Source organism: Tenrec ecaudatus, chromosome 1 (assembly GCF_050624435.1).
Source record: "Tenrec ecaudatus isolate mTenEca1 chromosome 1, mTenEca1.hap1, whole genome shotgun sequence".
NCBI classification, from domain to species: domain Eukaryota; kingdom Metazoa; phylum Chordata; class Mammalia; order Afrosoricida; family Tenrecidae; genus Tenrec; species Tenrec ecaudatus.
In genome coordinates, this window is record NC_134530.1 from 136,764,230 (window position 1) to 136,790,733 (window position 26,504).

Below are 26,504 nucleotides of genomic sequence, written 5' to 3' on the forward strand. Positions count from 1 at the left end.
CTTCTGAGGTTGATACACTTCTTTACTGTTACTACTAAAAGAAAGACCAACATGTTCACTTGCTTTTTCATGATAGGGCTCCTACCACCTGTCCAGTCATATCTAGGTTCGCCTTATTTTGCTTCCTGCTTTCTTCCCCTTCAAAGAGCTTTGGTCCCAGTGTCATGGCCGGGCGTTATGCGCTGCCAGGAGTGTGGTGGGATAACATGCTGTGCTTTGGACGGAATGCCTCCAGGAGGACCTGTCAGAGAGTTAATTCTTCTCATCATCTTTTTAATTTCAAGATAAATGTCCTTGCAAAGGAGAGACTAGTGTGGATTCCCGTTCTCACACAACTCCCATCATAGCCCCATTCCTAATACAACTGACCAGTGTTGTATTTGTACATTTATTTGATGATTCCTTAATTAGTATCTATTTTACCATTAGGTATTCAAGTCTATAAGTATTCTCTGACTTCTTGAAGGTCTGTGGCCCAAAGCAGCAACCTAAAAATCATTTGTTGTGATATTTAAACATTTGATGATGGCAAAAATAACAAAACATTGTCAACTTGCTAACTCTGAATAACTGCTTGCTGGTTTACATAGTGGGCAAGGTTTATCATATGGACACATTCTTGATGTCGCTCTGGAGAGCTTTAATTTCATTTAAAGTAAATAGCATCTCATCTCAAACTTATCTGAACTCCTAAGCTTATAGATGTGCCATTTTTTAGCCTTAGTTCGACACAAAATAAATTTCAGATACATTACTTCATTTGCAAAATTTTCGTGATAGTTGTGGTAGATATATAATCGTTTTTCAATTTAAGGATTAAGAGTGTAGGGGTGGAGTCTAGTCTATCACTCTGAACATAGTCAATAAGGCTTCTGTGTGGGCGTGGCCATCTGCTGAGAATTCTGGTAAATCCGGTACTTCCTCCTTGGAGGCAGGAGCCTTCCTGCTCACTGCCTGGAACACATGGCAGCTGACAAACCACATGGACCCACCCTGATGCAGAAATCCCTGCCAGCGCTGAGATATTTCCAATGCAACTGGATCCAACGACTTTCTACACACTGGTCTGTGATCTTCTACATTCAGCGTCATTGCATGTGTTTCGTGAGTCTGAAGAGGACTTTATAGATTGGCATTGGACATATGGGCTAATATCAAACTTAGGGACTTGATCTGAACTGGGGTGGGGTGTTTTCTCATTGTTCAATTGCTGTTGTATATAAATCTCTTTCTTATACACATATGTGTGTCCATGGATTTGTTTCTCTAGTCTACTCAGACTAACACAATAGTATAAATAGAACAGTTATTTTTTTGTACAAGAGAATTCGTAAATAAGACAAATTTATCTCACATGCCTTCGTGATACTAGCATAATGTTCAACAAGGAATCGCTTGACATTTACTTCTTTCAACTATGTCTTATTACGAAGGAAGAAAAAAATTCTTCAACTTCTCATCAGTCTAAATTTAGATTCTCCATTTATAACTCCACAAGATGGAACGATTCTTATTTCATTATGCATCTCTTGGCTCACCATCTCCATCCCTAGAGTAAATATTCATCTTTTCACAGCAGTCAGTTTTGATGTTACCATATCTATCCATCTATTCACAGAAGTTACTCAATCTTCAAAAGCTCATTGTTGGTGAGCCAGTTTTACCCTTGAAGACAGAATAGAACCGTCATATAGGAATTCTAAGGCTGTCCGTTTCCACAGAAACAGCTCGCTTGTTTCTTTCACTTAGCAGCTGGTGGGTTTGAACTGTCAACCTTTCCTTTAGCATCCAAGTCTATGTGAGACCAGTTTCAGTTGTTAAATCTTACCTTTGAAAAATCTGATACAAAATCTACTCTCTTACATGCGGCTTGGCATGATGTTGTAGTTATATATAACTTTACACTCAATTATTACAATTCAGAGGACCTATCCCTCTTTACCTAAAAACAAATTCATACATTTACACTCTGGTTATTAAGGTATCATTCTTTATGAAAGCTGTAGTTCAATCATATTTTTCATTGAGCACTCAATCACCAGTCCACCAACTCTTTAGAAAAATAACAATCTTATCCTCACAGAATTCTGTGGTTATCTTTAGTTTTATTGAGGTAAAAAAAAAACCAGATCCTCATCTACTTTATTGCGAAGTTTAATAACTTAGTCCATATCATGAACTCAATAAATTATGAGACTGGAATTCTAATTCAATTGGACTGACTTCAAGTTAGTAGTTTTAGCCTAGTATGACTCCGGTATTTCAGTATTTACTGAGTTTTCTATCATATATACAATAGGTCCATATACACATAGTACAATAATCAATAATACTGAGTAATAAGAGTAATAGAGCCTAACTTCACAGTGCTGTCACCTGTGGTCCCACTCTTGTAGATCCTTATATTTCACTTCCTCTTTGAATAACAATCATTTTTTACCTTTGAAGATTCTTGGTCATTTGTTTGCCATAAGGAAGGAGAGCTTCCTCTCTCTCTTGGTCTATAGGATAAGGTGTCCCTGATATTGTTCTGCAACTCAGGGCTGGCTGTTCGGCTGGTTGCTTTCCTGTTTGTCTCCATCTCTCTCCTCCTATACTCTCTCCTGCTGCCTTCCCCTCTCCCTCGTTCTCATTTGATCTTTTCAGATCCCCCACCAGTTACTTATAAAGTGTAGATCAAGAACTCAACTGCATTTTCTTAACATTAGACCATATAGGAATATAAGGACATGGTGTCAAATAACATTTTTTAATTGACTTCTAAATTTAAATTCCTACTACTGTTCATTCTGTTGGTTATAGACATACATACTTGAAATTAGAAAGCATTATATGGAGTCTATACTTTCTTGTAAGTGTCCCCAGTGGCACAGTGGGTATGCGCTGAATTTCTAACTGCAATGGCAGTGTTTCAACCCACCACTGACTATGGCAGAAAAATGATGGTCTCTGCTCCTGTCATGGTTTCCACCCTCAACATCCACAGGGGCAGGCTACTCCATCCCAGACGGCTGTTTCCTGGTTGATATGCTTTCTCCACCCTCCAAGTTCTACTGCTGAATCAATTTATGGATTTTATCTTATTGTCACTGTGCATTGCATGTAGTACTTCAGGTGTATTTAGCTACAACTGCCTACAGCATAGGTGCTGTCCTAAGACAACTTTCTATCTGTAATCTTTGCCTCAGGGCCAATTTAACAAAGTAGAGTTTCCTTTGACAATCATCTTGCCAGCAAGAGAGATCTGTTAATATGGTGAGTTGCAGAATTCGCTTCTCCTTATGCACTTTGCAGACCTCACAGCCCCACCACATGCTTACATGATTGATTTAGTGTGGAGATCCTAACTGGCCACACGTATTGGTGTGTGTGTGTGTGTGTGTGTGTGTGTATCTATGTGAGTGTGTGTGTGTGTATATATATATCTATGTGTGTGTATATATATATATGTGTATGTGTGTGTGTTATATAGGTATTTATAAGGGGCAGTGGTGGTGTAGTGATTTGATCCTTGCTTTGTTGAGGGAGACCCAGGTTCAATTTCAGGATGCTGCTGAATAGTTTTCAACCTAGCTGCCTACAGTAGGTTAGGGATGAAGCTACTGTAACTTAGTCCCCTACAGCACCCAAAGCAAACCCTGTGGATCACAGCAGACCCATCGACAAACCTCAGGCGATGAGGTGGAACCTGGCAGAATTTGGTCCCACTCTCACGCTTCATTATTCGCTTTCCCAGGAGGCTGAGTCCAGAGCATTAGCAATTTGTGGCTCTTGTGTTCCACCGTCTCCCTCCCAAGGAATTGGGTTAGTGGCTGAAAGAACCCAGGGTGTGTCTTCAGCAGGCTCCATCTTCGTTCTCTTCCTTCATGCAAGCCTAAACTAATACTCGAATAACATTGTTTTATAATACACAGCTGGCTAACAGCATTTAAGATCTAAATTGTATATTTAGATAGAGAAAGAAGTAAAAGGCTACATTTAGCATTTGAGTATATGTTTTGATCAGATTTGGGGGCCTCTACATTAAAGACTGCGGATACTATAATGGTTGATGTTATGTGCCAGCGACTTAGCTAAACATTACCCTAGTTGCTGTTCTGCGATTTAAGGTAATATAATATTAGGTCCTGGTGGTAAGCATCTGGGTATTAACCGAAAGGCCTACAGTTAAAAGCCATCACCAACGCTAAGGGAGGAAGATGTGGCGGATCCACCACCTTGGAGACTCTGGGGGAGTTCTAGTCTGTCCTGTTGGGTCCGTGTTAATATGAACACAGGAACAACCAGACTGTTTGATTTGCGGATGTAACATAGTTTAATCATCACCCAGCATATAAACTATGGAAATATAATGAACCAAATGGCTAATGGGAAGGAATGTTCTTAGGCTGTGTTTTCCCTCCATTCAGTCCCCCAGAGTATGAAAAGATCCGCTAGAAGAAATCTCTCTCGGCATTTGTTTTCCTCGTTGCCTGGCCCATGGGTCCAGAGATGCAAGAAGCGGGGGGCTCGGTTTCTCGCCTGACCTGGATTCTACTGCTCCAGCCCCATTTTAACGTGGGCTGACTCCTTCAAGTACTGCAATCCCTCTGCATTTTTCTCTCTTTTTAATTGATTGTTTTTGTAGAGAATCTTGTCCAAAATTATTTTTGTTACCCACCATGTTTGCCTACATTTTATACTATTGCCCCTGAGTAGACACTTCCTTAAGCAAAACAAAGCACTACCTAATATAGTGTCTAGCACTATGTTCTTTCCAATAATTATTTGTTGAAGGGAATAAACACTGAAAGGAACATCCTTGTGGGCGAGGACTGAGGGAGAAGGTGAGCGGGCCATTTCCTTTTCCTTTCAAAGCGAAGCCTCACCAACAAAACTCAGACCCAAACCCCAGCTCTAAAAATATCTTCCATCAATCATTTCTTATCAAAATTCACTTCTAATAACCAATGAATGGCTTTTCTTATAGTCTTTATTCTAAGTCTTCATGTAGTCAAGGTGTTTATCGACATTACACCCTATCATTCACTACATCCTGTTCACATGTACTCATTAATATTTCATTAATTCATTAAAATATTCTCTCTTTGTATGAAAACCGATGTTTGTTACTTCTCTCTATATGCATTCTCTATTATGTAATGCCAACATAAGGTTACTCTAGAATTTTTAACAAAATGATTTGAAAGGGTCAAATATTTTTAAAATTATTTTTCCCCTTTAAATAATGTTCAGTATACTACAACATTGTTTGCACTTATTTTTATTTCTTAGTTTTGCTGATAATTGGAGATGTTGTGAGAGGAAAATAAAGAAGATTTTTCTCCCATTTTCTTAATATTAATGTCTCAGAAACAGGATATATTTAAAATAGAACTCCATTAAATATTAAGCAAATGTACTGAGCAAGAAATATATTGCTTAAATATTCTCAGCTTATTAAAGGTGCTTTTTATGGCACCAAAGGATTATACACACCCATGACACCCTTACTCAAATCTTCTAACTGAAATCTGCTGTGTAATGGAATACACAAATATAATTCTTTTAAAACTTGGAAACATGTAAACAATAACTCTGATGAAATAATAAAAGAAAATGCCTTGACAATGAGATTAAGTCATTTGATGAAACAGACATATTCATGAGACAGAAGCAATTTAAATTTAAATGGATTTTTATACGTTCAGATGTATGTGTATTTAAAATTATTTGATTTGGACATCTTGATATAGTATGACTATCAATTCTTGCCTATATTTGCTGAATGTTATAATAATTTTGCAGAAATGAGACTTTTTAAAATTAATATGATTAAATAAATTAAATGGAGGAGCAATAAGTGGGAAAGATTGAGAAAGAAATAGAAACCCATGTAGTTTACAATCACTTAAGTATGCTATTTTTAAAAATCTATAGACACATGATGAAGTAATTGGTCAGATGTTTCTCCTTTTACTCGCTAGAAGTCAGAGCTCAGAGTCAAAATGAGAGGCAGCCACCTTCTGAGTTTCATTACAGAGGAGGGAAATGGCCTTAAATCAAGTTGTACTGCAAGAGGAGTGGAGAGCTCACACAATTGTAACATAAAGCATCAAAATTATAATTTTATATTTTAAAAAGAACAAAATCACAAGCCTTGTACACTGGTAATATCCAACTGCCTCACAGAATCTAGGGTTTCTTAAAGTATGGGGAAATGTTATATTCTTTCACTGAATTTGAAATTTTATCCATTATAACTATAAAAAGGTGTGTTTGTATGCCAGGCACATCTGCAACGAGAATGCAGTGGGGTATGAAGAGGCATTATTCCTGAATGAAAAGTAATAGCACGTGGAGGGCAGAATTATCATGTATTTTCTCCTGGAAATTACTTACAGGAGCACCTTTTTCTCCAGCCGGACCAGGTGGGCCCTGGGGCCCCGGCCGCCCTGGTAAACCGATTGGACCAGCTGTACCTGCTGATCCGCGTTCTCCTGGTGAGCCCTAAAACATAGAAAAAGAAACCAAAATTAGTAATGGGAAGAAAATCTGATTACCAGTGCCTTAGAAGACAATGGAATCTTACAGTCTAGCAAACAAAAAGAAAGTAACCTTGACGATTGAAAGCTCTTGAAGTAGGACAGTTATATCTTCTATTAGATTTATTTTTAGTCCCACCTTTCAGCAGATTTTGTGATGAGGGAATGATATTCAGGAGAAACAATATTTCAAATATATGTATAAATTTAACACACGCAGATGTCATCATCTTGTCTTTGAGTTCCGTTTTTTACAATGCTTTCTAAAATATCTAATACAAACCCCCCATGCGATTTACGGGAGAATCACAAGGCTCTCGACTCCCAGAAAGACTCACAGGCAATTTTGCTCTGTGCCGTCGGGTTCCTGTGAGTCAGAAACGCCTTCATGGCAGGGAGTTTAGTTTTGGAGAAGCAATTTCAAATTAAATTTCTTCTCAGCAATACTTTCTATATTTTCATTATCTGCCGAGCAATAGCACTGAAAGTTGAATTTATCGCAAACGAGAAATGGCTGTTCTTCTACGATCCAATGCCACGTTTCTTCTCCAAAAAGCCACTTACTGTTTTCTCTCTAATGAAGACAGAAATGACTTCTGGTGGCTGCTACCTTGGAATTTCTTTAAATTCACTACCTATTCAATTTCATTAAAATGCTCTTTGAATAAAAGGGATCGAAAGCAAAATTACTAGTTCATTTCTTGACTTACTTTTCTGATTAAAATCACAAGCTACTTAGCCTAAATTTTTAGTTGGCCAGTTAGCTGGATTTTGAAGCAATTAAAATAAATGGAAGCGAGAAAAGTTGAAGTTACAGAGATAATAAAAAAGGAAAAGTTATTTTGTCTTCCACTTTCCTCTTTTAAAGGACTGTCTAAACTACTGTTTTAGCTTCTTATTGTTCTATATTTTAAAGAGAGAAATAATTTAGGGAAAAACAAATGTGAAACTTAAATTTGATATAAACAAAATTATGATTTTGGGGCTATGAATAGATGACTAAAAAATCCATGAAGTGAACTTTGTGTTCTTATTAAAAGAAGATTGTGTGAATATTAAACTTTTACCTATCAGATATGCCAAATTCTTAAGAAAAAGCTTCGGTTACAAAGGAAAATATCAGATCATGTAATTTACATAATAAATACCTATCTTTCATCAAATCTATGCTTGGAAAATATTAAAATATTTACATGCAAAAGTTTGAACCACAAGTGTAACAATTGTTTGCAAGGTGGCAGACCTCCTTTGTGTTTAAACTCTGTGTGCGTGTGTGTGTGTGTGTGTGTGTGTGTGTGTGTGTGTGTGTAGGGGGCAAGCAGAGTTCTCCAAATGTTTTGTATTTAAGAAGTGTAGCCCTAGAAAACAAAAGGAATGTTACAATCTCCAGCAGATGGTAACATACAATGTCAGCAGAGTTCCATTGTTCCCCAGATTAGTACTATTGTTGTGTAGTGCCATCCTCTCTGTAGCAGAACGAAATGCTTTCTCCTGTACCCTCATGACAATCAATGTAACCACACTGTTGCATCTTTCATGCCAATTCATCTCATCCACAGACTTTCCTTTTTTTTTTTGCCACTAACCTTCCACTCTACCAAACATGACATATGGATACATTAATTAATAATTTATGAGCAGGTATTTTTGCTTTAAGTTCCCATTTGTAAATGTCAGAAAAGAAAGTAATCAGACTGTAAATAAATTTCAATATGAGGGTTCTATTTATAATTAACTATGCTGGAATAAATGTAATTTACAGTACTCAGGTCATACAATTTTTAAATTTCCCTTTTAAATTTAAACTCCAAGTGTCTGTACGTGGACCAAAGTAGATATATCAGTGAGCTGTGCTGATATTTGTAGATCAGACGCTGGCAAAGTAACAAGGAGAGTGCCTGTTATAGTTAAGTTTTCTGTCAGTTTATGACGAGGATGTAATTCTCAGAATTTTGGCAGTTGAGGGCTAGTAACCCCTCATGATTCGACCTAATACAATGCAATCAATTACATTTTGGAATCTACAGTGAGGAGTCAATGAGTTGTAAAATGGGGGTACAATGAAAGTCCTTTCATCAGCTCACAGTCCTGATGAAAATAAAGGAACTTTCTTCTAGGGTCTTTCGTGCTTTCTAAGCAAGCAGACACTGTGGGAACACTTGCTTGCCTTTTGCTTAATCAAGTCCCTGCATATAACTTGTTCACATCTGGCAATCCAGAAGTCATCAGCAACCCTGACATCTGCCCTTCTGACCTGGGCTTCATCAGCCTCTGCAGCCACCACCAGCCTGTAGTATTCTACCATTCCTGTGTTCGTCAGCCCATGAAGCTTCATGAGTCAGGAGAAACCTCCAACTTCACATCTGACCCACTAACTTGGGATCAGATTGAACTTGCCTGCTTCTACAATTGTGTGAACCATTTTCCTGATAGAAATTTCTATCATCCATCTAAAAACATCCCTGGTTTTGATTCTCTACAGAACCTAGTCGAACACATGATTTTTATATTAGTGTGCTAGGTAGGTTTATTGTGCCAACCTGGCCAATAAGAACATGTGGGATTAATAAGGTTGTAGTTTGATATGAGGGCAGAGAAATAAATGGGTTGGCAAGCTCTGCCTTTCTCTCTCCTGCTCTCTGGTGATCGGACCAGTGTGCAACTGCCCCTAGCTAGCTCTCTGCCTCAACTTGCGAGTCACCCAACTTGTGGACCATATCGCTAGAGCTTGAGGTTCCTTCAAGACCTACTTCACCACACTGCTGGTGTGTATATCGCTTGAGCTGGGGATGGTGGAATCCTGTCATCTGGCTGACTGTTGGTGACCCGCCCTGCTGTTTGCTGCCTGTGACTGGGCTGCCTGCATTGCCCAAGAGGAGACTTGACCTTGAACCTTGACCTTGAACCCAAAGGCCCTCAAGATTTGAAGGACTTCCAGTATATTAACGGTTTCACGTAGTGAGTTGAACTGAGCCCTCTCTATTGACATGTAGATTAATTAACTGTTATACTCCTTTTTGCTGTATGCATCTATCTTTATATCTATCTGTCTGTCAGTCTGTCTATCTGTCTAAATCATAAATATCCTGGTTTTGTTTCTCTACAGAGCCCTCTCTAACACAATTAGAGTGCTTACAATTTTGCAAGCATTGAGCCCAAACTTTACAATTACTATGCTAAGTAGTTCGGATAATGGATGCACTTTAACCCAATTGATTTGTATTTTTTCAGATAAAATCCTGAATGCTCAGGGATTATCTAATGTGACTCAATTCAATACATGAGTTTTGTTGATTTCCATCAAAACCGAGTATTTCACAAATTAGTAAAAAATGTTTGGTTTGGGCTTTATCTCCTAGGTCCAAATATTCATTCTTCATTATCCACTTAGTTAATGTAAACTTTGTAAAATGCATTGAATTAGTTTTTGTGTGTATGTTTATGATTGTATTTATTCAACAGTAACGCAACAATTCATAATTATTTTTAATATTGCTTCCACGGATTATGCCTATTGACACACTAATGGACTTCTCATCAAGCTATATCTCTAATTTGAGAGACTTCTTTCTTATGTAGACAAATGTCTATGCGTTTTTGAAGATCTATTCATGCTTTCCAAGATTATGGCTATACAATTTTACTTTATTTTTCTGCATTAGCAGCCTCTAATGTGAGCATTATTTTTCATAGAATATTATACTTCTCACATTTCTTCTAACAATATGCCTATCTAATTCTCGTCATCACTTTCACATTCTCTTTGCATCTGAATATTTAGTTACACTCATCTGATTTAGAAAGTTTGGGGATTTTTTCATGCACCATTCAAACTCTAGCCTTTCTTTAACCTTAGATCATCTATTGGTAACAAAAATTTTATAATAATCTGAGAATGAGAATCATGATATATCCTATTTTCAAAGCGTCTACTCTAGTGCTGGAGATCATCAATAAGTATGCTCTAAATAAATTAAAATAATATTTAACATACTGAATTTTATTTGCAAAAGGTTCCCGGATCTCTTCATTATAGGCTCAAAGCACATTGCATATATTTCATTACATAAATAAGATTATCATATATTTAGGATCATAGTAAAATTATAAATATTCACTTTAATAAAGTATACAAGCCCAATGACATTAAATATCATTTAATAGATCTACAGTTAGATCTAAATCATTCTACATTTAATCCTTTAATGTAGAAGGGCATAAAGTACACATGTGAAGCCAAAGAAAGTGTCATAATTTGTTAGAAATCACCAGTTCAGCAAGAATTCTCCATAGTAGATTTTTAAAACTTCATGGAAAATTTCATTACCTTTTATTTCCAATTTTTTTATATGCCTCTGGATGTCTCCACACATATTCCCTTCAACTGATGCAATGTGATTGATATGTTATGAAAAAACACAGCTTTACTCTTCAATATTTTAAACTAAACAAGATAACTCAATTATTTTAATGTATCCCCAGTAGGAAAAGTCTATTGGTTTGAATCTATGACAACATGTGTAGTTTATATTTTTATATGAGAACTCTTAAATATTTTAATTTCCCTAGGAACATTCACATTATTACATTTCAGACTGCAATATCTTTTGTGTAGCCTGAATTAAAATTAATAATAAAAATTTTGCTTATTCTGAAATATTTCTCATGATCCTGTCAACACTCATGTTTTGAAACAATGGATAAAAATAGAAAGAGCCTTTTTTAATGTACAATTGTGGCCTAAAGTGCAGCCATAATTTCCCATTAATGATTTCAAATATTCTATAAGCTTGAATATTTTAATAACAGTAAAACAATTGTATATCTTAATTCTTGAAATGAAAAGAGACAATATCTGATGGTACTTACTAAATAAATGAGTAAACAGTTTTGCAAATATCATGTAAATATTCCTAAGTAATTTTTTAAAAGTATAAACCGTCTGAATCCTAATTCCACCTAAATTATTGACAAGTTCCATAAAAAACTAAAGCAAATAATCATAATAAAGAAAATTCTACTCTATATTAAGAGAGGAATGCATTCAAACATGTAACAAAAATATAGTGAAACTCTATTATCTTGTAAAATTGGATAAAAATACAAAACATATAGGTCATCTGCATGCCCTGGAAAAGTTCACATTTCAGATGCAGTTTTTTTCCTATAAAGAGTAAAACATTATAGTGATCAACAATACTGCATTATTAGATAGCATTTTTTAGAGTGACCAACAGAAGACTTTCTAATTATCCCATAAAATAAAATGAATATGTTTGGGTTTAAATATATGTTAAATAGATTATGAACATCCCTAGAGAAACAGGGCTGGTGCTTGTCTTTTTGTCTTTTTTCTGTTAAAATCCTTAGAAGCACATTCAGTAACTAAACATCGCATGTTGTCTTAACTCCCTGCAACCCGAACAGGACAGGCTACAACTGCCCACCAAGGGCTTTTAAAGCTGTGATCTTTCAGAGGCAGATCGCCAACCCTCATTTCTGAGGTGTCTGTGTGTGAATACTCCTGATTATTTAAATGTAAATGCAGTGGTCAATGCAAACTGACAACCGGCTTGTAGGATATCTCTGTATATATCTCTGTATATATGGATTGCATAGAGAACCACCAAATATTTCCCAGTGCATGCCCAGTGTGTGTGGGGGGGGGAGGGGGAATGCTACCTCACTCTTCTCCTGCTGTTAACTCCCTAGGTGCTTTTTGCCTTCTGTGTGTATGCATCAAGGCACTCACTTAGTGAGCAAACCCTTTGAGAGCCCGAAACATGCCTGTGTGTGGATTGACATCTATTACCAGTTCTTAGTAAAGCATCATGAATACAGTTTGGCTAGAGCTCAAAAAGCTCAAAGGCAGAGAATCCCCTTGGGATAGCTGTGTTTGTCTCTAACACTACAAAATGTTCCCCAATACACACTCCCTTTGAGTTGTAACATTTTAGAGAATTGCAACCCGGAGATTTCACTTCTTTGCCAAAATGTCCGCTCGGTTCAAGCTTCCAACAACCCTCTGTGCCACAGAATAACAAAATGCCCCATCCTGCCCCGTTTTTGACAGCCAGGTTTGACCTATTGCTGTGTTTCGAAGTCTCTTCGTGTAACCACGGTGTGAATCCCAGAGCTCTTCCTTCTGCTGGCCAACTCTCCCTGGCATAACATGCCTTTCCAGAAACTCTTCTCATCTGAGAACATATCAAAATTACGTGAGACTAAATCTCACCATTCTTGCCTCTGAGAAACATTCTGGCTTTCATTCTATGTAAAAGTTGTTACTATGGGAGGCCATGATATATACTTGTCAATACTAAAATTCAAATACATTAATTCTTTTTTAAACATCCTTATTCATTGTCTGACTTTCAAATTCACAAGAAGCCATTGAAAATGCCAGACTGGGTCAGGTACATATTAGTACTTCAGGTGAGATCTGTGTTTTGCAACTTTAAAGAGGTATTTGGCAATAGACGCTTAATGCATTGAATCATTTAACTTATTGACTATTATGTCCAGGGACATTATTGTTGGGAATGCTAGGTGAAATCAAGTTAGCTCCAACACAAAGCAACCATAATGTACAACAGAATGACACAATGTCGAATCATGTGCCCACCCATAATTAAATCCATGGTTGCAGTCACTGTGTCGATCTCTATCTTCTCTAGGACCACCCTGTTTTCTAATGTCCCACTAATCTATCAAGCATGATGTCATTTTATAGGATCTCCTTTCTCCCTGATAACATTTGGCTAGTGTGTGACATGAAGTCTCATGATACTCGCCTCTAAGGAGTATTCTGGCTGGACTTCTTAAAAGGCAGATTTGTCTGTTCTTTGGAAGTCCATAGAAATTTCAATATTCTTTGTCAACATTCAAAAGTATCAATTCTTCTGTGGTCCTTCTTATTCAATGTGAAACATTCATATGCATATGAAGCAATTGAAAATACCATTGCTTGTGCTAGGAACACATTAGCCCTCAAAGAGCCTTGCTTTCAACACTTTAAAGAGGTTCGGATTTACCAAACACAATGTCTCTTTGTGATTTCTTGACCTCTGTTCCATGAGCAGTTATTGGGAATCCAAGCAAGAAGAAATCCTGGGCAACTTCAGTTTTTCTCTCATTCTTATGATATTACCAATTGTCAAGTTGTGAGCATTTGAATTTTCTTTGCATTGAGTTCCAATTCATATTGAAGCCCATGATTCTTTATCTTAACCAGCAAATACTTCAAGTCTTCCTGCCTCTCAGAAAGCAAGGTTGTAACATCTGCATATTGAAAGCAGGTAATAAGCTTTCCTTTAATCCTGATGCGGCATTCTTCTTCATATAGCCCAACTCCTCTATTTGCTTATCATACAGATTGAATAAGTATGATAAAAAGATACAATCATGAAACAATTCTTCTTGCTTTTAAACCATGCAGTTCTGTTTACACAAATGCATCTTGATTCCTGAACAGGTTATGCTTGAGAAGAATGAAGTGCTCTGGAATTCCATAGAGGCTATCCATAGTTTGTTATACTCTATAGAAACAAATGTCTTTGTATAGTCAATAAAAAAGAAGTAAACATCTTGGTCGTATTTTCTATCACCCAAGATCCAGCTACATCCTAGTCCTGTTCAGACTCCAGCCTCAATTTCTCGTAGGTCTCTGTCAATGCACTGTTGCAACGTTTGTTAGACGGTCTTCAGCAAAATTTCACTTGCATGTGATATCATGAGATTGTTCTCTAATTTGTACATTCTTTGGGACACCTTTTTTTGGATTGGGTATAAATATGGATCTCCTCCAGGAAGCTAGCTAAGTAGGTGTCTTCCAAATTTCTTGGCATAGATGAATGAGTGCGTCCATTACATCATCAGCTAGTTGAAACATTTGAATTAATATTCTGATATTCCTGGAATGATGTTTTTCCTAATGCCTTTAGTGCAGCTTGGCCATCTTCTTTCAGTACCATCGGTTCTTGATTTTAGGCTCCCTCTTGAAGCGGTTAAATATCGACTACCCTAATTATTTTAGGTATTAAGACTCTGGGTATTCGTCCCATCTTATCTTGATGCTTCCTGCATTGTTCTAACTATTGCCCATAGACTCATTCAATACTATGACTCAAAACTTGATTTTTTTCTTCAGTTTAAGATAAGCTGAGGTTTAACCCTTTTAGTCTTCTTGCTCTAGGTCTTTGTTCATTTCATTATAATATTGTCTATGTTTTCTCGAGTTGCCCTTTGAAATTTTCTGTTCAGCTCCTTGACTTCATCTCTTTCTTTTCTCTTAGGTATCTACAATTAAGAGCATGTTTCCAATCCCTTTTCACAGACATTTTGATCATCTCTCTTTTCCTAGATTCTGAATTACCCTTTCCTTTCTCTGTGTACAATATTTTCCATGTTATTGCTCAGCCATCTGATTATCTGTAATTAATGTTCAATGAGCTTAATCTGTTCTTCAGATGGTCTTAAAATTCATGTGGGATAGACTCAAGGTTGTATTTTGGCTCCTGTGCACTTGTTCTAATTTTCTTCAGTTTCAAACTGAACTTACACGTTAGCAATTGATTGTTCCACAATCAACCCCTGATTTGGTTTTAGATGCTGATATTGAGTTTCTCTATTATCTCTTTTCACAAATATAGTCAACTTGATTTCTATGTACTCTGGAGAATTCCACATTTATAGTGGCCATTTGTGTTGAAATAAGTTTTTCTGATGAAGAAATTGGTAGTTTTTCAAAATTCTATCATGTGCTCTCAGACTTCATTTCTATCACCAAGGTCATATTTTTCAACCTCTGTTGTGCGGATGTTTCTTTACGTTAAGGATTACACCTTTATGACCAATGCTAGGTTTTAATTTACAGATACAACCCAACATAATTTCTCTATGTTAACCTCACCCTTTTCACCATTGGATTCCTTATTACTTAATATATCACTTACTATTTACTAATTTCATATTTATCTTCTACAAGAGCTATTAACTATGGTAAGAAGGTGTCTTTTATTATATATATAATTTTACCTTACAAAAATTTCAGAATATACACATTTTTAATTTTTGAACTTCCCATAGGAAAACACTTGAGGGCTGGTTGCTTGAAATGAATGAAGATGCTTGAACGCTGCTGTCATTGAGTCGACAGATGCATAGTGACCCTGGAGGGCAGAGTACTGCTGCCCACTCTGGGTTCCAATAATGAAATTCTTGATAACTTTTCAAGCATGTAGGTGCCTCCTCCTCTCTCCTGGGACCTCTGGTGGTTTCAAGCTGCTGACCTTGATGTTCAGCAGCCCAACTCTTAACCAGTTTGCCACCAGAGCTCCTACAGGAAGGGTAAGATACTGTACAGGAGAAATAGGCAGGCAAGAAAAAAAAACTATCATGTCTATTTTCTGGAGTTCAAAAACACTAACTTTCAGAACATAGCATTAATAATATTAGCAGTCAAAAATGAATCCTATAGAATAAGCTTTTTTTTTTCAAGGATGTTATTCTACTGAATTGTTGTGAATCCAATTAAATGTGATGCTGGGGGCATACTGGGCTACTAGCTCTGCTGTTAATCCCGTTGGAAGTTCAGACACGCCAAGCCAGAAAGATTAGACTTTCTGCTCCCGCAAAGATTTATAGCTTCAGAAACCCAAAGGAGCAGTTCTATTATCTGTCCTAGAAGGTGGGTATGACACTCAACTCAATGGCAGTGGTAAGAATTATTGATCCTCCTTTAATTACTTTATCCTAGGAATGTATTATTTCTTCACTAATGTAGATAAACACAAAGCAAGAATGTTACTTAGTCATTTTTCTAATCAATATTAAACAAAGGTTCAAACAATCCACTGTCATCAAGTTGTTTCCAATTCATAGGGACCCTTCTTCAGCAGTTGCTCACCCCTAATAACACGTTCAAAGGCCACGAGGAGTGCTTTTACCATTCTTACTTTACTTCTTGCTGCACGGATTTGTTTTATTCTGTCAGTCCATAATATACTCACTGTCCGCTGCAAACAACACATGTAAAAGCCGTCAATTATTCTTCTGCCTTATTCATGATCTAGCTTTCACATGCATATGAGGGTAATGAACTCCCAGGGGGCGGCCAGGCACACCTTAGTCCTCAGAGAGACAACTTTGCCCTTCAAATGTGGTAAAAAGGGCTTTAGCAATTGTTCAATATAAAAGTCACTTGATTTCTGGACTGCTGCTTCTATGAGCATTGATTATGAAGCCAAGGAAATCTTTGGAAACTTTAATTTTTTCTGTCATATATTTACTTATAGATTCAGTATATTCAGTAGGAGGATTTGTGTTTGATGCTGATGTTGAGGGGTAAGTCATACTGATCTTCATCAGTAAATACTCAAGTCTTCAATTTCATTCAGCTTTTTCACTTTCAATATAGTATTATCCTCTGAATATTTCAGATTGTTAATTAGTCTGCTTCTAGCCCTGGCATCCATATTCATATAGTACAGTTCCTTGAAATATGTGTTAAGCATACTGATTAAATAAATATAAATATGCATACAGGATGAATATTTTAAAAAAGCATATTTTCCTGGTTTGCACCTGTTCCCATTAGAACACAGAGAGCTGTAATCTTTTTCCCTTTGCAGATTCCTTTGTGGTCAGATTTGAACTTTGCAAATCACATAAAGTTTGGCAGTTCATATCTACTCAGCAGCGCAGTGGAAGGCAGGCTTGAAGATGTACTTCAGTAATATTAAATTCACCTGAACTACTATGCAGAGACATTCACATGCATGATATCATACCGAGTCAAAATTTCTTCCAAGCAACAGGTTTGCCTGTCCTTTCTTCCCACCTTCTTCACTGCCTCCTTCTCTCTCATCCTGTCTTCATTTTTACCTCTCTTCCTTTTGACAAAGAGGTTCCACTTTAGAGAGGAGTCAAGAGTTGTAAAAGTGTAATAATGTTAATATTAGTAATAATGGAAGAAATTGGTTAGGCAGATGATTAGGGAAATTAATTAATTTGAACATACATAGCATGTGAGCATGTATTCTACCTCAGAAAATAGACTATGAACTTCAGCAGATTCTCTCTCACCTCTATTCCTCAAGTCCTTGGCTTTATTGAAATAACAGCTACCATGCTAGTTTATGAAAATCAAAAAGGAAGAAATATTTTTTTTCACTCTTCATAGTACCTTCACATACTCTTTTTTTGCATTAGGTAATTTTTAAAAAACATTTTATTAGGGGCTCATACAACTCTTACCCCATACTCTTACTTAGAGATCCCTCATTTTCATATTCCCCGTAACCTTCCCTGCGCGTGTTCCCTTCAGTGTCGTATTTCCCATCACTTAGCCAAAATCCTAGTTACCATGAGATACCTGCAAATTCACATCTGTCTAGGATCATTTTATTTTGCAGGATAATTTTATTTTTTACCTCATTAGTCATACATTTTCTACATTTGTCACAAACTCACCGAATCTTTATTCTGATGTCATCTTTTAGATAAATATTGCAAAACTGAACTTGTATTTCACACCAAAGTAGTCAACACTACGGATTTCTTCTTTTTATTATCAACAATAACCCATAGACCATCCTAAATCTCAACAAACATAATAAAATATAAAATCAGAATGAACTAATTGCCTTATGTTACTGTTTGTATTTGTAAAGTCAAAAGTTTTGGGGGGTTAATATTAGTCACTAGAATAAAAACATTGTTCAATCAAACTTAAGATGTGCAAAATTGCTGTCAATGGATTCTATTTTTTGCATTTATTATAGACTAGCAGTAATCATCATGAAATTGTTTGCTATATTTCATAGTAATCACAGCACTATGGTTGGAAACACAAATGAAATATTTTTCTTTCAGTGTTCCTTCTCTATCAACTTTTAGAGAGAGTTTATGACTTCACCTTTAAATATGTTAATTTAACCAGGAGTAGGCATTAAATCCAAATAAATAAATTCACAGTAAGCATGTGTGGATCACTTCTGATAGGAAAGGATAAAAGCCTTTTAAGGCTTCACCTTACCTCATGGCTGATTTTCAATATCTTAAACACTATATGATGCCAATGCATGCTGCGACCACACTGCCCTCTTCTCCATGGCCTACTCAATGGCTTCCTTCTCTATTTCCACAACAGCTACTGAAATTTTACTCTTCTTTAGTCTCTGCCTCTGCTTTATATATTTCACACTGATGGTAATAGCTAACAATAACAGTGAAATTATTTTATTTCAATTGTTTCAAAAACTTCACATCATTAAATTACTTCAATTGTCTATTTGATAGTCCTATAATCATAAACAGTCTTATATAGCTACTGATCTAAGGTTACTTTGTTTGAAAACACAGGCAACTACCTAGGTCGTAGAAGAAACATTGCTAGTCCTATATCAAAGCTTGCTCTTTTAGGTAAAACCAGTTAGTCCCTCAAACACACACATATACACACACCACCACCACCACCAACAACAACAACATCATCAACAACAACTAAACTCCTTGCCATCCAATCAATTTTCACTCTAACAATCCTATAGGATAGAATAGAATGTCCCAAGTGGGTTTTGAAGGCTAGAAATCAATCTTGCCATGTAACCCACTAAATCACCAGAGACCCTTTAATCATGCGCTACGTATCACAATTTCCTTGACACATGTGTTCTGAAATAGCTTTCACTTCCTGAAGGAGGCCTGGGGTCTAGTGGTTACTCGCTGGCTGGCTAAGCACAAGGTCAGCAGCTCCAAACTACGTGCTCTTCCAAGGGAGGAACAGGGCGGCATTGACTTGTTGGCAGTGTGTTTGGAAGTTGTTGTTGTTGTTTGTTTTTATACCTCATGAATCAAAGGCCAAGGGTCGCATCCTGCATGATCCTTTCTCTGAATTTAATTTTTCCCCCAAACAATTAATATTTAGATGCATGATACATTTTGCCCTATAAATAGCACTGGAGTGCTATTTTTTCATGTATGCGGTTCTTTTTAATAACTGTTTTCTGTATTTGTTATTGTTATTGGCATTTAGTCGGCTCTGATTCAGTGACCCAATGCAAGTCTATTTTAAGTGTCCTAAGGGCAAATTTGTTAACAAAATTGGTAGGAAAGGAAAACAAAAAAAAAAACAGGTTAAACGAGAGTAACATTTTGTAAGCAGAATTAATATGATTAATTAAACATGTTGTGTGCGGAAGTTGAGAGAGGATTTGGGGTAATTTTTACCTCTTACAGGATCAGAATAAAGAAGAAAAAAAGGCCATAAAATATTTCAATTCGGTAAACTCAACAGAAGTGAGTTTGTGAGGAAAATGAAGGTTGTAGGAAATACTTACTGAGAGACTGATACATAAGAAAATAAAATTTAAGACAAAAATGTACTCCTTTACCAGTTATTTAGTATGTTTACATTGATTAATAAAGCCACCTGGACGATCTATCCAAAGGATACATGAGGGGGGTTTAAAGGAGTTGGGGGGAATATTTCATCATCTTTTCATTCAAATTAGGAAAACGTTTTAGGTCACTAAGTGTGTGGGTCTCTAAATGTTTAAGTCATTCAAATCTAAAGGACTAAGAATCAGATAAATTAAGCCTGTTAAATATTAAATCATGATAGAATGGAATATGTATGAAATACAATATTTTTCATGATTAATTTTCAAATGCTAGAGATGAATGGATTCAGTTAGTATGCATTAAAATGATAATTGAAGCTCTCCAGGTCTTCTGTGACCATGAGTTTCCGTTACTCATAATTTCCTAGGGTAGTGTAAGAGACAAGAAAGCCTTTGTGACTTCCTAACAGCAGTAGTGAAGCAAATATTTCCATTTGTCTGAATCCTTCTGCTACTATACTCATTAGTGCATGCAATTAGTAGAAACTGGGCATTGGTTGATTGGATCGACATTGTTTGTTTTCTCTTGCACACACTGTGGGAACACAGCATGTTTATAATGAGAGAACGGATGTAATTTCCGAATGTGTATAGCAGGGCTCTTTCTTATCCTCGTACTTACAGTTGGACCAGGTGGGCCCTGGGGGCCTTCCCCTCCTTTCAGACCTGCTGCACCCTAGGGGAGGTGGGCAAGAGAGAGAGGGAAAAGGAAGCAAATGAATCGATAGCAATTAATTGCAAATAGAAGGAATTGTATAATTGATAAATTGAAGATGACAGAAAAAAGAGTTCTTAGACACAATTGCATACTGCTATGTATATTGTAATAACCAAAGGTATATGTATGCCTGTTGTAAAATATGAATAAATTATTCTTTAGTTAGAATCTGATAAAATTGATTCAATAAGAATGTTTTCTCTATAAATTAATTGTACTTACCTGAGCTCCAGGAAGACCTCTTTCACCAGGGAAACCACGTAATCCTGCTGGTCCATCTTTCCCTGAGATACCTTGTGGACCTGGGTCACCCTAGGGAATAGGCATCCATCAAGTGAGAGTCATTTCTACACATTTTTACAAATAACTCTACCAGAAGTGAAGTCCAAATTTCAGTATATGATGAGAAAATTGTACAGAATATCATACCTATTAAAATAGTCACGACTGTCTTCATTTAAAACTCAAACCACACTCGCCCCCATCTAGTTGATTCCTAATTGTTAAAACACAATTCGGGGTTTCTGAAACTGTAAACTGTTTTTAGGTGCAGTCAGTGTTACCGGTCCTGTGTGGATGTCTGGTGGATTTGAACTGCCAGCCTTACAATTAGCAGCCTAGTGCTTGTCCAAAACACCACCAGGGTTCTTTTCTACACTTAGTAATGAATATAAGTCTACATTTTATGGATAATGGAGCTAAGTGGTCTTATGTTATTGCTCAACAATTCATTGTAGAAAAGATTCATACTAAATATATTTTTTTCCAACCAATCTTTCTTACATCCATTTAAATACCATGTCAAAACTTGGAGAATCCATGAGCCAGTGTAAGAAACTACAGTGGAAAGTGAATCAAGATTTTCAGCCGAGCAATTTGCCGAGTCTGTTTACCTTTGCGCCTTCTTTGCCTGCTGCCCCGGGAAGACCTTGCTCACCAGGAGGTCCTGGAGGGCCAGGATGCCCACGTTCTCCTATTGGGCCAGTCTCACCAGTAGGGCCCTACATTAGGTAAGGTACATTTCATTACATTCATATTTTACTTTCAACAATCATATCACAAACTATATAAATATCACCCCTATTCACAAAAGTTTATCACTCTCATTTATATTCATGATAGTTTATATAAACATGGAAAGTAGTCTATCTGGTAGATACATGAAGAAATTTTGTGGAACACTGAATGTAATCCAAGTGTCCAAATATAATCTGAATAATGCCCAAATGAATATTTTCTTTATTTTAATACCAGAGACATCTCAGAGGGAAAAACTACACTAAACAGTGCCAACTCATTCCCTGTTTGTATACCAACCAAACCAACAGCCGCTGAGTCAATTCTCAATCCTCAAGACCCTTTAGGAGTGTGCTCTCCTTTCTTTCTGAGACGCTCAGTCTTCATGAGAGGAGAGAGCCTCCTCGTTTCCCCATGCTTCAGTTGGGGGTTTGAAAGTGCTGCCTTTATGGTTAGCAGCCCAACAGGTAGCCTGCTATGATCCCAAGGCTCCCTCCTATTTGTAGAGAGGGTATCAAATCAGCTAGTAGTACAGAGTCAATGGTAGTACATCAGCAGCTATTCAACACATCACCACGTGCGCGGGAGCCATGGTCAGCTGAGACCCAAAGGGCCAAAGCAGAACTCATTGGACTTCCCAAGGGCTGGAGATCCCCTCTCACTGTATCCACTGGGCAAGTTTCAGGGAACATGTCATGGGATTCTAGAGGCAGTGTGTTTAGAGGGCAGTTTCTTCAGGCTGGAGGCAATAACAAATAGCCAACTACTTTAACTTGCTTAAAATGCCAAAGTGAAAAATGCCAGGTCCTTGAGGAGTCCCCTGAGCGGAGCTGTGTGTTGCTGCTGAGTTGGGTCCAGCTCAAGGGGGACTAGAGACTGGAGGGCTGTTGTTCATGACCGCCTTAAAGTAGAGCAACATGAAAGACTGCAGTGAAATATATAGAGGAAGGGAGGTTTTCTAAATGCGAAAATGGAATGTTACTGAACTGGTTCACGTGAGACAATTCCGATATTTATCTAATAATACATGGGTTTTACCTCTTGATATTGGGCAAAGAATGTATCGGGCCCACATTTGGGTGGACATTTCTAGTTCTGAATTGTATTAAACTTGGAATTAGTGAAACAAACTTGGATTATCTTTGGTAACACATATTTTACCCCAAGGAATTTTTCTTCATATTTTGACACCATAATATAAACAGTAAATATCAAAGTTATCTTAATGTAATGATTATCGCCAATGCTACAAACACAGATACACGCAACAGCAAGGGTTTCATAGAAATGCACATGGCTATAAAAGAAAATGAATATCAATTGCATATATTACAATTAATATTGTCTCCATTAAACAACTTTCTAATATAAAAACAAGGCTGCATTTGAAATAAACTGTTATTTGAAGCATAAATTAAAAATTCAAAGAAGACACATAGTGTTCCTATATAAAGTTATAGGAAGTTAATATTTCCCATGATTTTAGATTAAGTTCTGAAATAAAGTGATCAAATAATACTGGACTCATTTTTGCTAACGTTACAATGTTACACATATTCCCACAAAGTGGATGCAGTGTTTGCTTCTCTGGACATGGACATGGATGTATGTGTGAGGGAAAGAGAGGACTATAAACAAAAAAATGATTCTAGGTTTAAAAAAGACTTTTAAACAATTACGTAATTAAAAATATTTATTCAATTCTTTTGTTCTTTTGCTGTAACTTGTCATAGTTAGAATAAAATTCTAGTTATGTAAACTAAAGGTGGCCCTGTTCATTCTGTTTTCCTAGAGGATAAAAATGTTTTTTCCCCTCGTTCCATGGCATATTCTTTATAGCTAATAAACATTGAACTTTAAGAAATAATTCAATTTTAAAACTTTATGTACCCTAGATTGAAAATTCTACTAGTATTTTACATTATTTACACACCAAAAGCCTACACATATGTTATGCCTGTTTTAAGAAATTTTGAGGAAATAAAATATTTTAAAATAAACAATATATTAAAATATTAATGTTTAGAAATAACTTATTCAAAGCTGTTTTATAATTTTACTTTATTATATTTCCAAATATAATTTATGCCTAGAGACAGCAAGTAATTTTATAATTAAATTTCCTAGAAGAGAAGATGGGAGACCTATTGAAGAAATTGCTTCTCTTGCTTCATTTTGCTTTACTGTAATAGATCCTACTATGATTAGGCTGTAGTGTTGGGTTCACTTTGAATTTTCTTATCAATTGGTATTAATTATTTTACTATTTCTATTGACACCTAAAAGGGAAAAATTGTTCTAGCTAAGTAATAATTCACTGAATTTCATTTGCTGTAGATAAACTGCATACTTATAAATGATATCTGAAATATAAATCATAATAAAGTAGACATATATGGGATATTACAAAATTTAAAGCAATTGAACATATAACAAGATAAGTCTTACTAAGATAACACGGTAAAGGAGCGTACCTGTGGTCCAACAACACCGCCTGGTCCAGGAGGGCCAGTCTTGCCTTGAAACCCCTAAGGAACAAAGCATCATTTGTAACAGCTATGCATGGAACAATGCATAATTAAATATTTTATGAGATAATAATATAAGTCATGAATAATATCACTATTCAGCTAAAATATTTATTTTAAATGGCTAAATATGAGCAGCTATATTTCAGTTCTTTTAACATTCTACATTTATCTTTTTTTAAATTTCATTTTATACTACAGTGATTATATTCAAGAAGCCTGAAAAAGAATATAATAGAGTGAAGCTGGAGGAAAATGTGTCCACACCCCTGCTCCTTTGGGCAAGCAATTATAGAAGTTTAACGTAGCACTATTTATGAATAAAATAAATGGTGATTTAGGCAATCTATAAAATATTCCAGTGGTTCTGTACCCAGAGATGGATATATAGTCTGTGATATTAATGCATTTATCTTCATTGCACTGCAACAATCTCAGAAAATAAGATATAGAAAGAAATGTATAAAAGAAGTGAGTCCCATGATGAATAATTATTTTAGCATTTTCTCAGAGTGCTCTTTCATAACAGCCAAAAGAATACAGGTACAAATAGACCTTGCAATAATAAAGTCATTAAAATAAAATTTAGCAGATGGGAGCATTGTGTACAGGCTCAAACAAAGCCTCTGGCCATATTTCATGGCATCTGTAATTCTCTAGGCCCCTGGGCCTGCATCATTGTATTATATTGGCCAATTCCTCATGGAAGATGAATTATATTTAATAGTTTGTGAAATAAATACAAAATACTAGGTAGAGAAAGGGAAAGGTCCAAAGAAATAAATAACAGAAAATAACTTTTATAAAGTTTAATCACTCTATTATCTCATCAGAGAATCCTCCTCCCTCATGACAATGTTCTTAATTCTCTTCCTCAAACAAGGGGATTTTTGGAGAGTTTGAAGGGAAATTATCAGGCACTCGCTTTATGGTATTGATTTTCCTCCCTCTGACTTCTTTTTGCTCTTTCATCTTTTAGTAAAACATTGCCAAGGAAATAATATATCATAAATAATTGTTTTTCTTCAGTGTTCTTATATGTTTCTTCAAGATCTTCTGGCTCTTAGAATTTCTGGGGGAAATCTGCATGGATTCTTATGACATACCATTGTTATGTTATATTGTTTTTCTTGTTACTTTCAGAGTTCTCTTCTTGTTCTTTGTCTTCAAACACTGCATTACATTTTAGAGTGGGGTCTAATGATTCCTGTCTTCTTAGTGGAATGTGTGTAACTTACTGTATTTTCACACTTGGTTCTCTGTTCCTGTCTAGGCAATTCTCCCTGATTATCTTTGGAAAATTGTTTATTTGCCTTTATTGTTGTAATAGTAGCCTGTGATTCCAATAACTCTGATATGAACTTTTTTGTTGGAATATTGTAGTTCCATTGGGGCGTGTTTGCTCTGTTTTATACTTTTCTTTTGGTCCTTGATAAATCCTAGTTTGTTGATGCTAACATCTCTTTGTTCTGCTCTATGATGAGCATTTATCTTACTTTTCTAATTCCGTTGTCCTATCCTGCCGTCCCAAGGTGTTTGAGCTGGGGTGGGGGTGGGGGTAGTTCTGTGGGGTAAGTAAAAAATCAGCAGTTCAAACTCACCAGGGACCCTACATAAAGAGGCTGTCTGCAATTGTAAAATGACAGTCTTATAACTCCATAGGGGGCCCTGGGACAGAATGGACTGAGAGCTGGGGGCTTATTCTTTCGATCCTGTAGTGACCCATGCCCCTTCCCTTCTTAAGGTTTTCAGTTTCCTGTCAGACCTCCATTTGTTCTTGCATTTCTTTCCTGACCTCTGCTAGTTTGTTTGTTGTAGTTTTACTTCCTTTTCTCATGATAGTCATTAAATTTTGAATCTGTTTTATTAATCTGGTCTCCATAAGAGGAATTTCTTCCTCCTCATGTTTGATTTAGACTGGTCTTTCTATAGAACTGTGTTTTATTGTTTTTGTTGAATGTAGCTTTTAATTTTTTTTTACTTTAAATATTATATCCTGGTTTTTGTGGGAAATGTTCTGATTAGATGCACAGTGGCCAAGCAGCTGGCCACAAACACAAAGTCTGAGAGATCTGTACCTCCCAGTCACTCTGCATGAGGACTAGGCAGCAACTGACCCCACGAAGACTGACAGCCTGGAGACACCATGGCACAGCCTGATGCAGGGTCACTTCACAGATGATCACTATGAGTCGGAATCCATAAGGTGGCACCATGCCCTGATCTCGTGGGAGCCAGCACACAGTACTGTTATCCTTCCGTGTTCTTCAGTGCTTGATCTCGGGAATCCACTGTACATACAGGGGAGTGGAGG

General features: G+C 36.5%; 1 protein-coding gene across 2 annotated transcripts in view; it reads right to left on the reverse strand.

Moving 5' to 3' along the window:
• Nucleotides 1-26,504, reverse strand: part of COL11A1 (collagen type XI alpha 1 chain) — a 251,063-nt gene that overhangs the window by 63,550 nt on the left and 161,009 nt on the right. For both annotated transcript variants that reach the window (XM_075558829.1, XM_075558828.1), the window contains 5 exons: nucleotides 24,137-24,190; nucleotides 21,539-21,646; nucleotides 20,868-20,957; nucleotides 20,550-20,603; nucleotides 6,382-6,489 (listed from right to left, as the gene is read on the reverse strand). In XM_075558829.1, coding sequence (XP_075414944.1) covers nucleotides 6,382-6,489; nucleotides 20,550-20,603; nucleotides 20,868-20,957; nucleotides 21,539-21,646; nucleotides 24,137-24,190 — 414 coding nt within the window. The remainder of the gene's footprint in view (nucleotides 1-6,381; nucleotides 6,490-20,549; nucleotides 20,604-20,867; nucleotides 20,958-21,538; nucleotides 21,647-24,136; nucleotides 24,191-26,504) is intronic.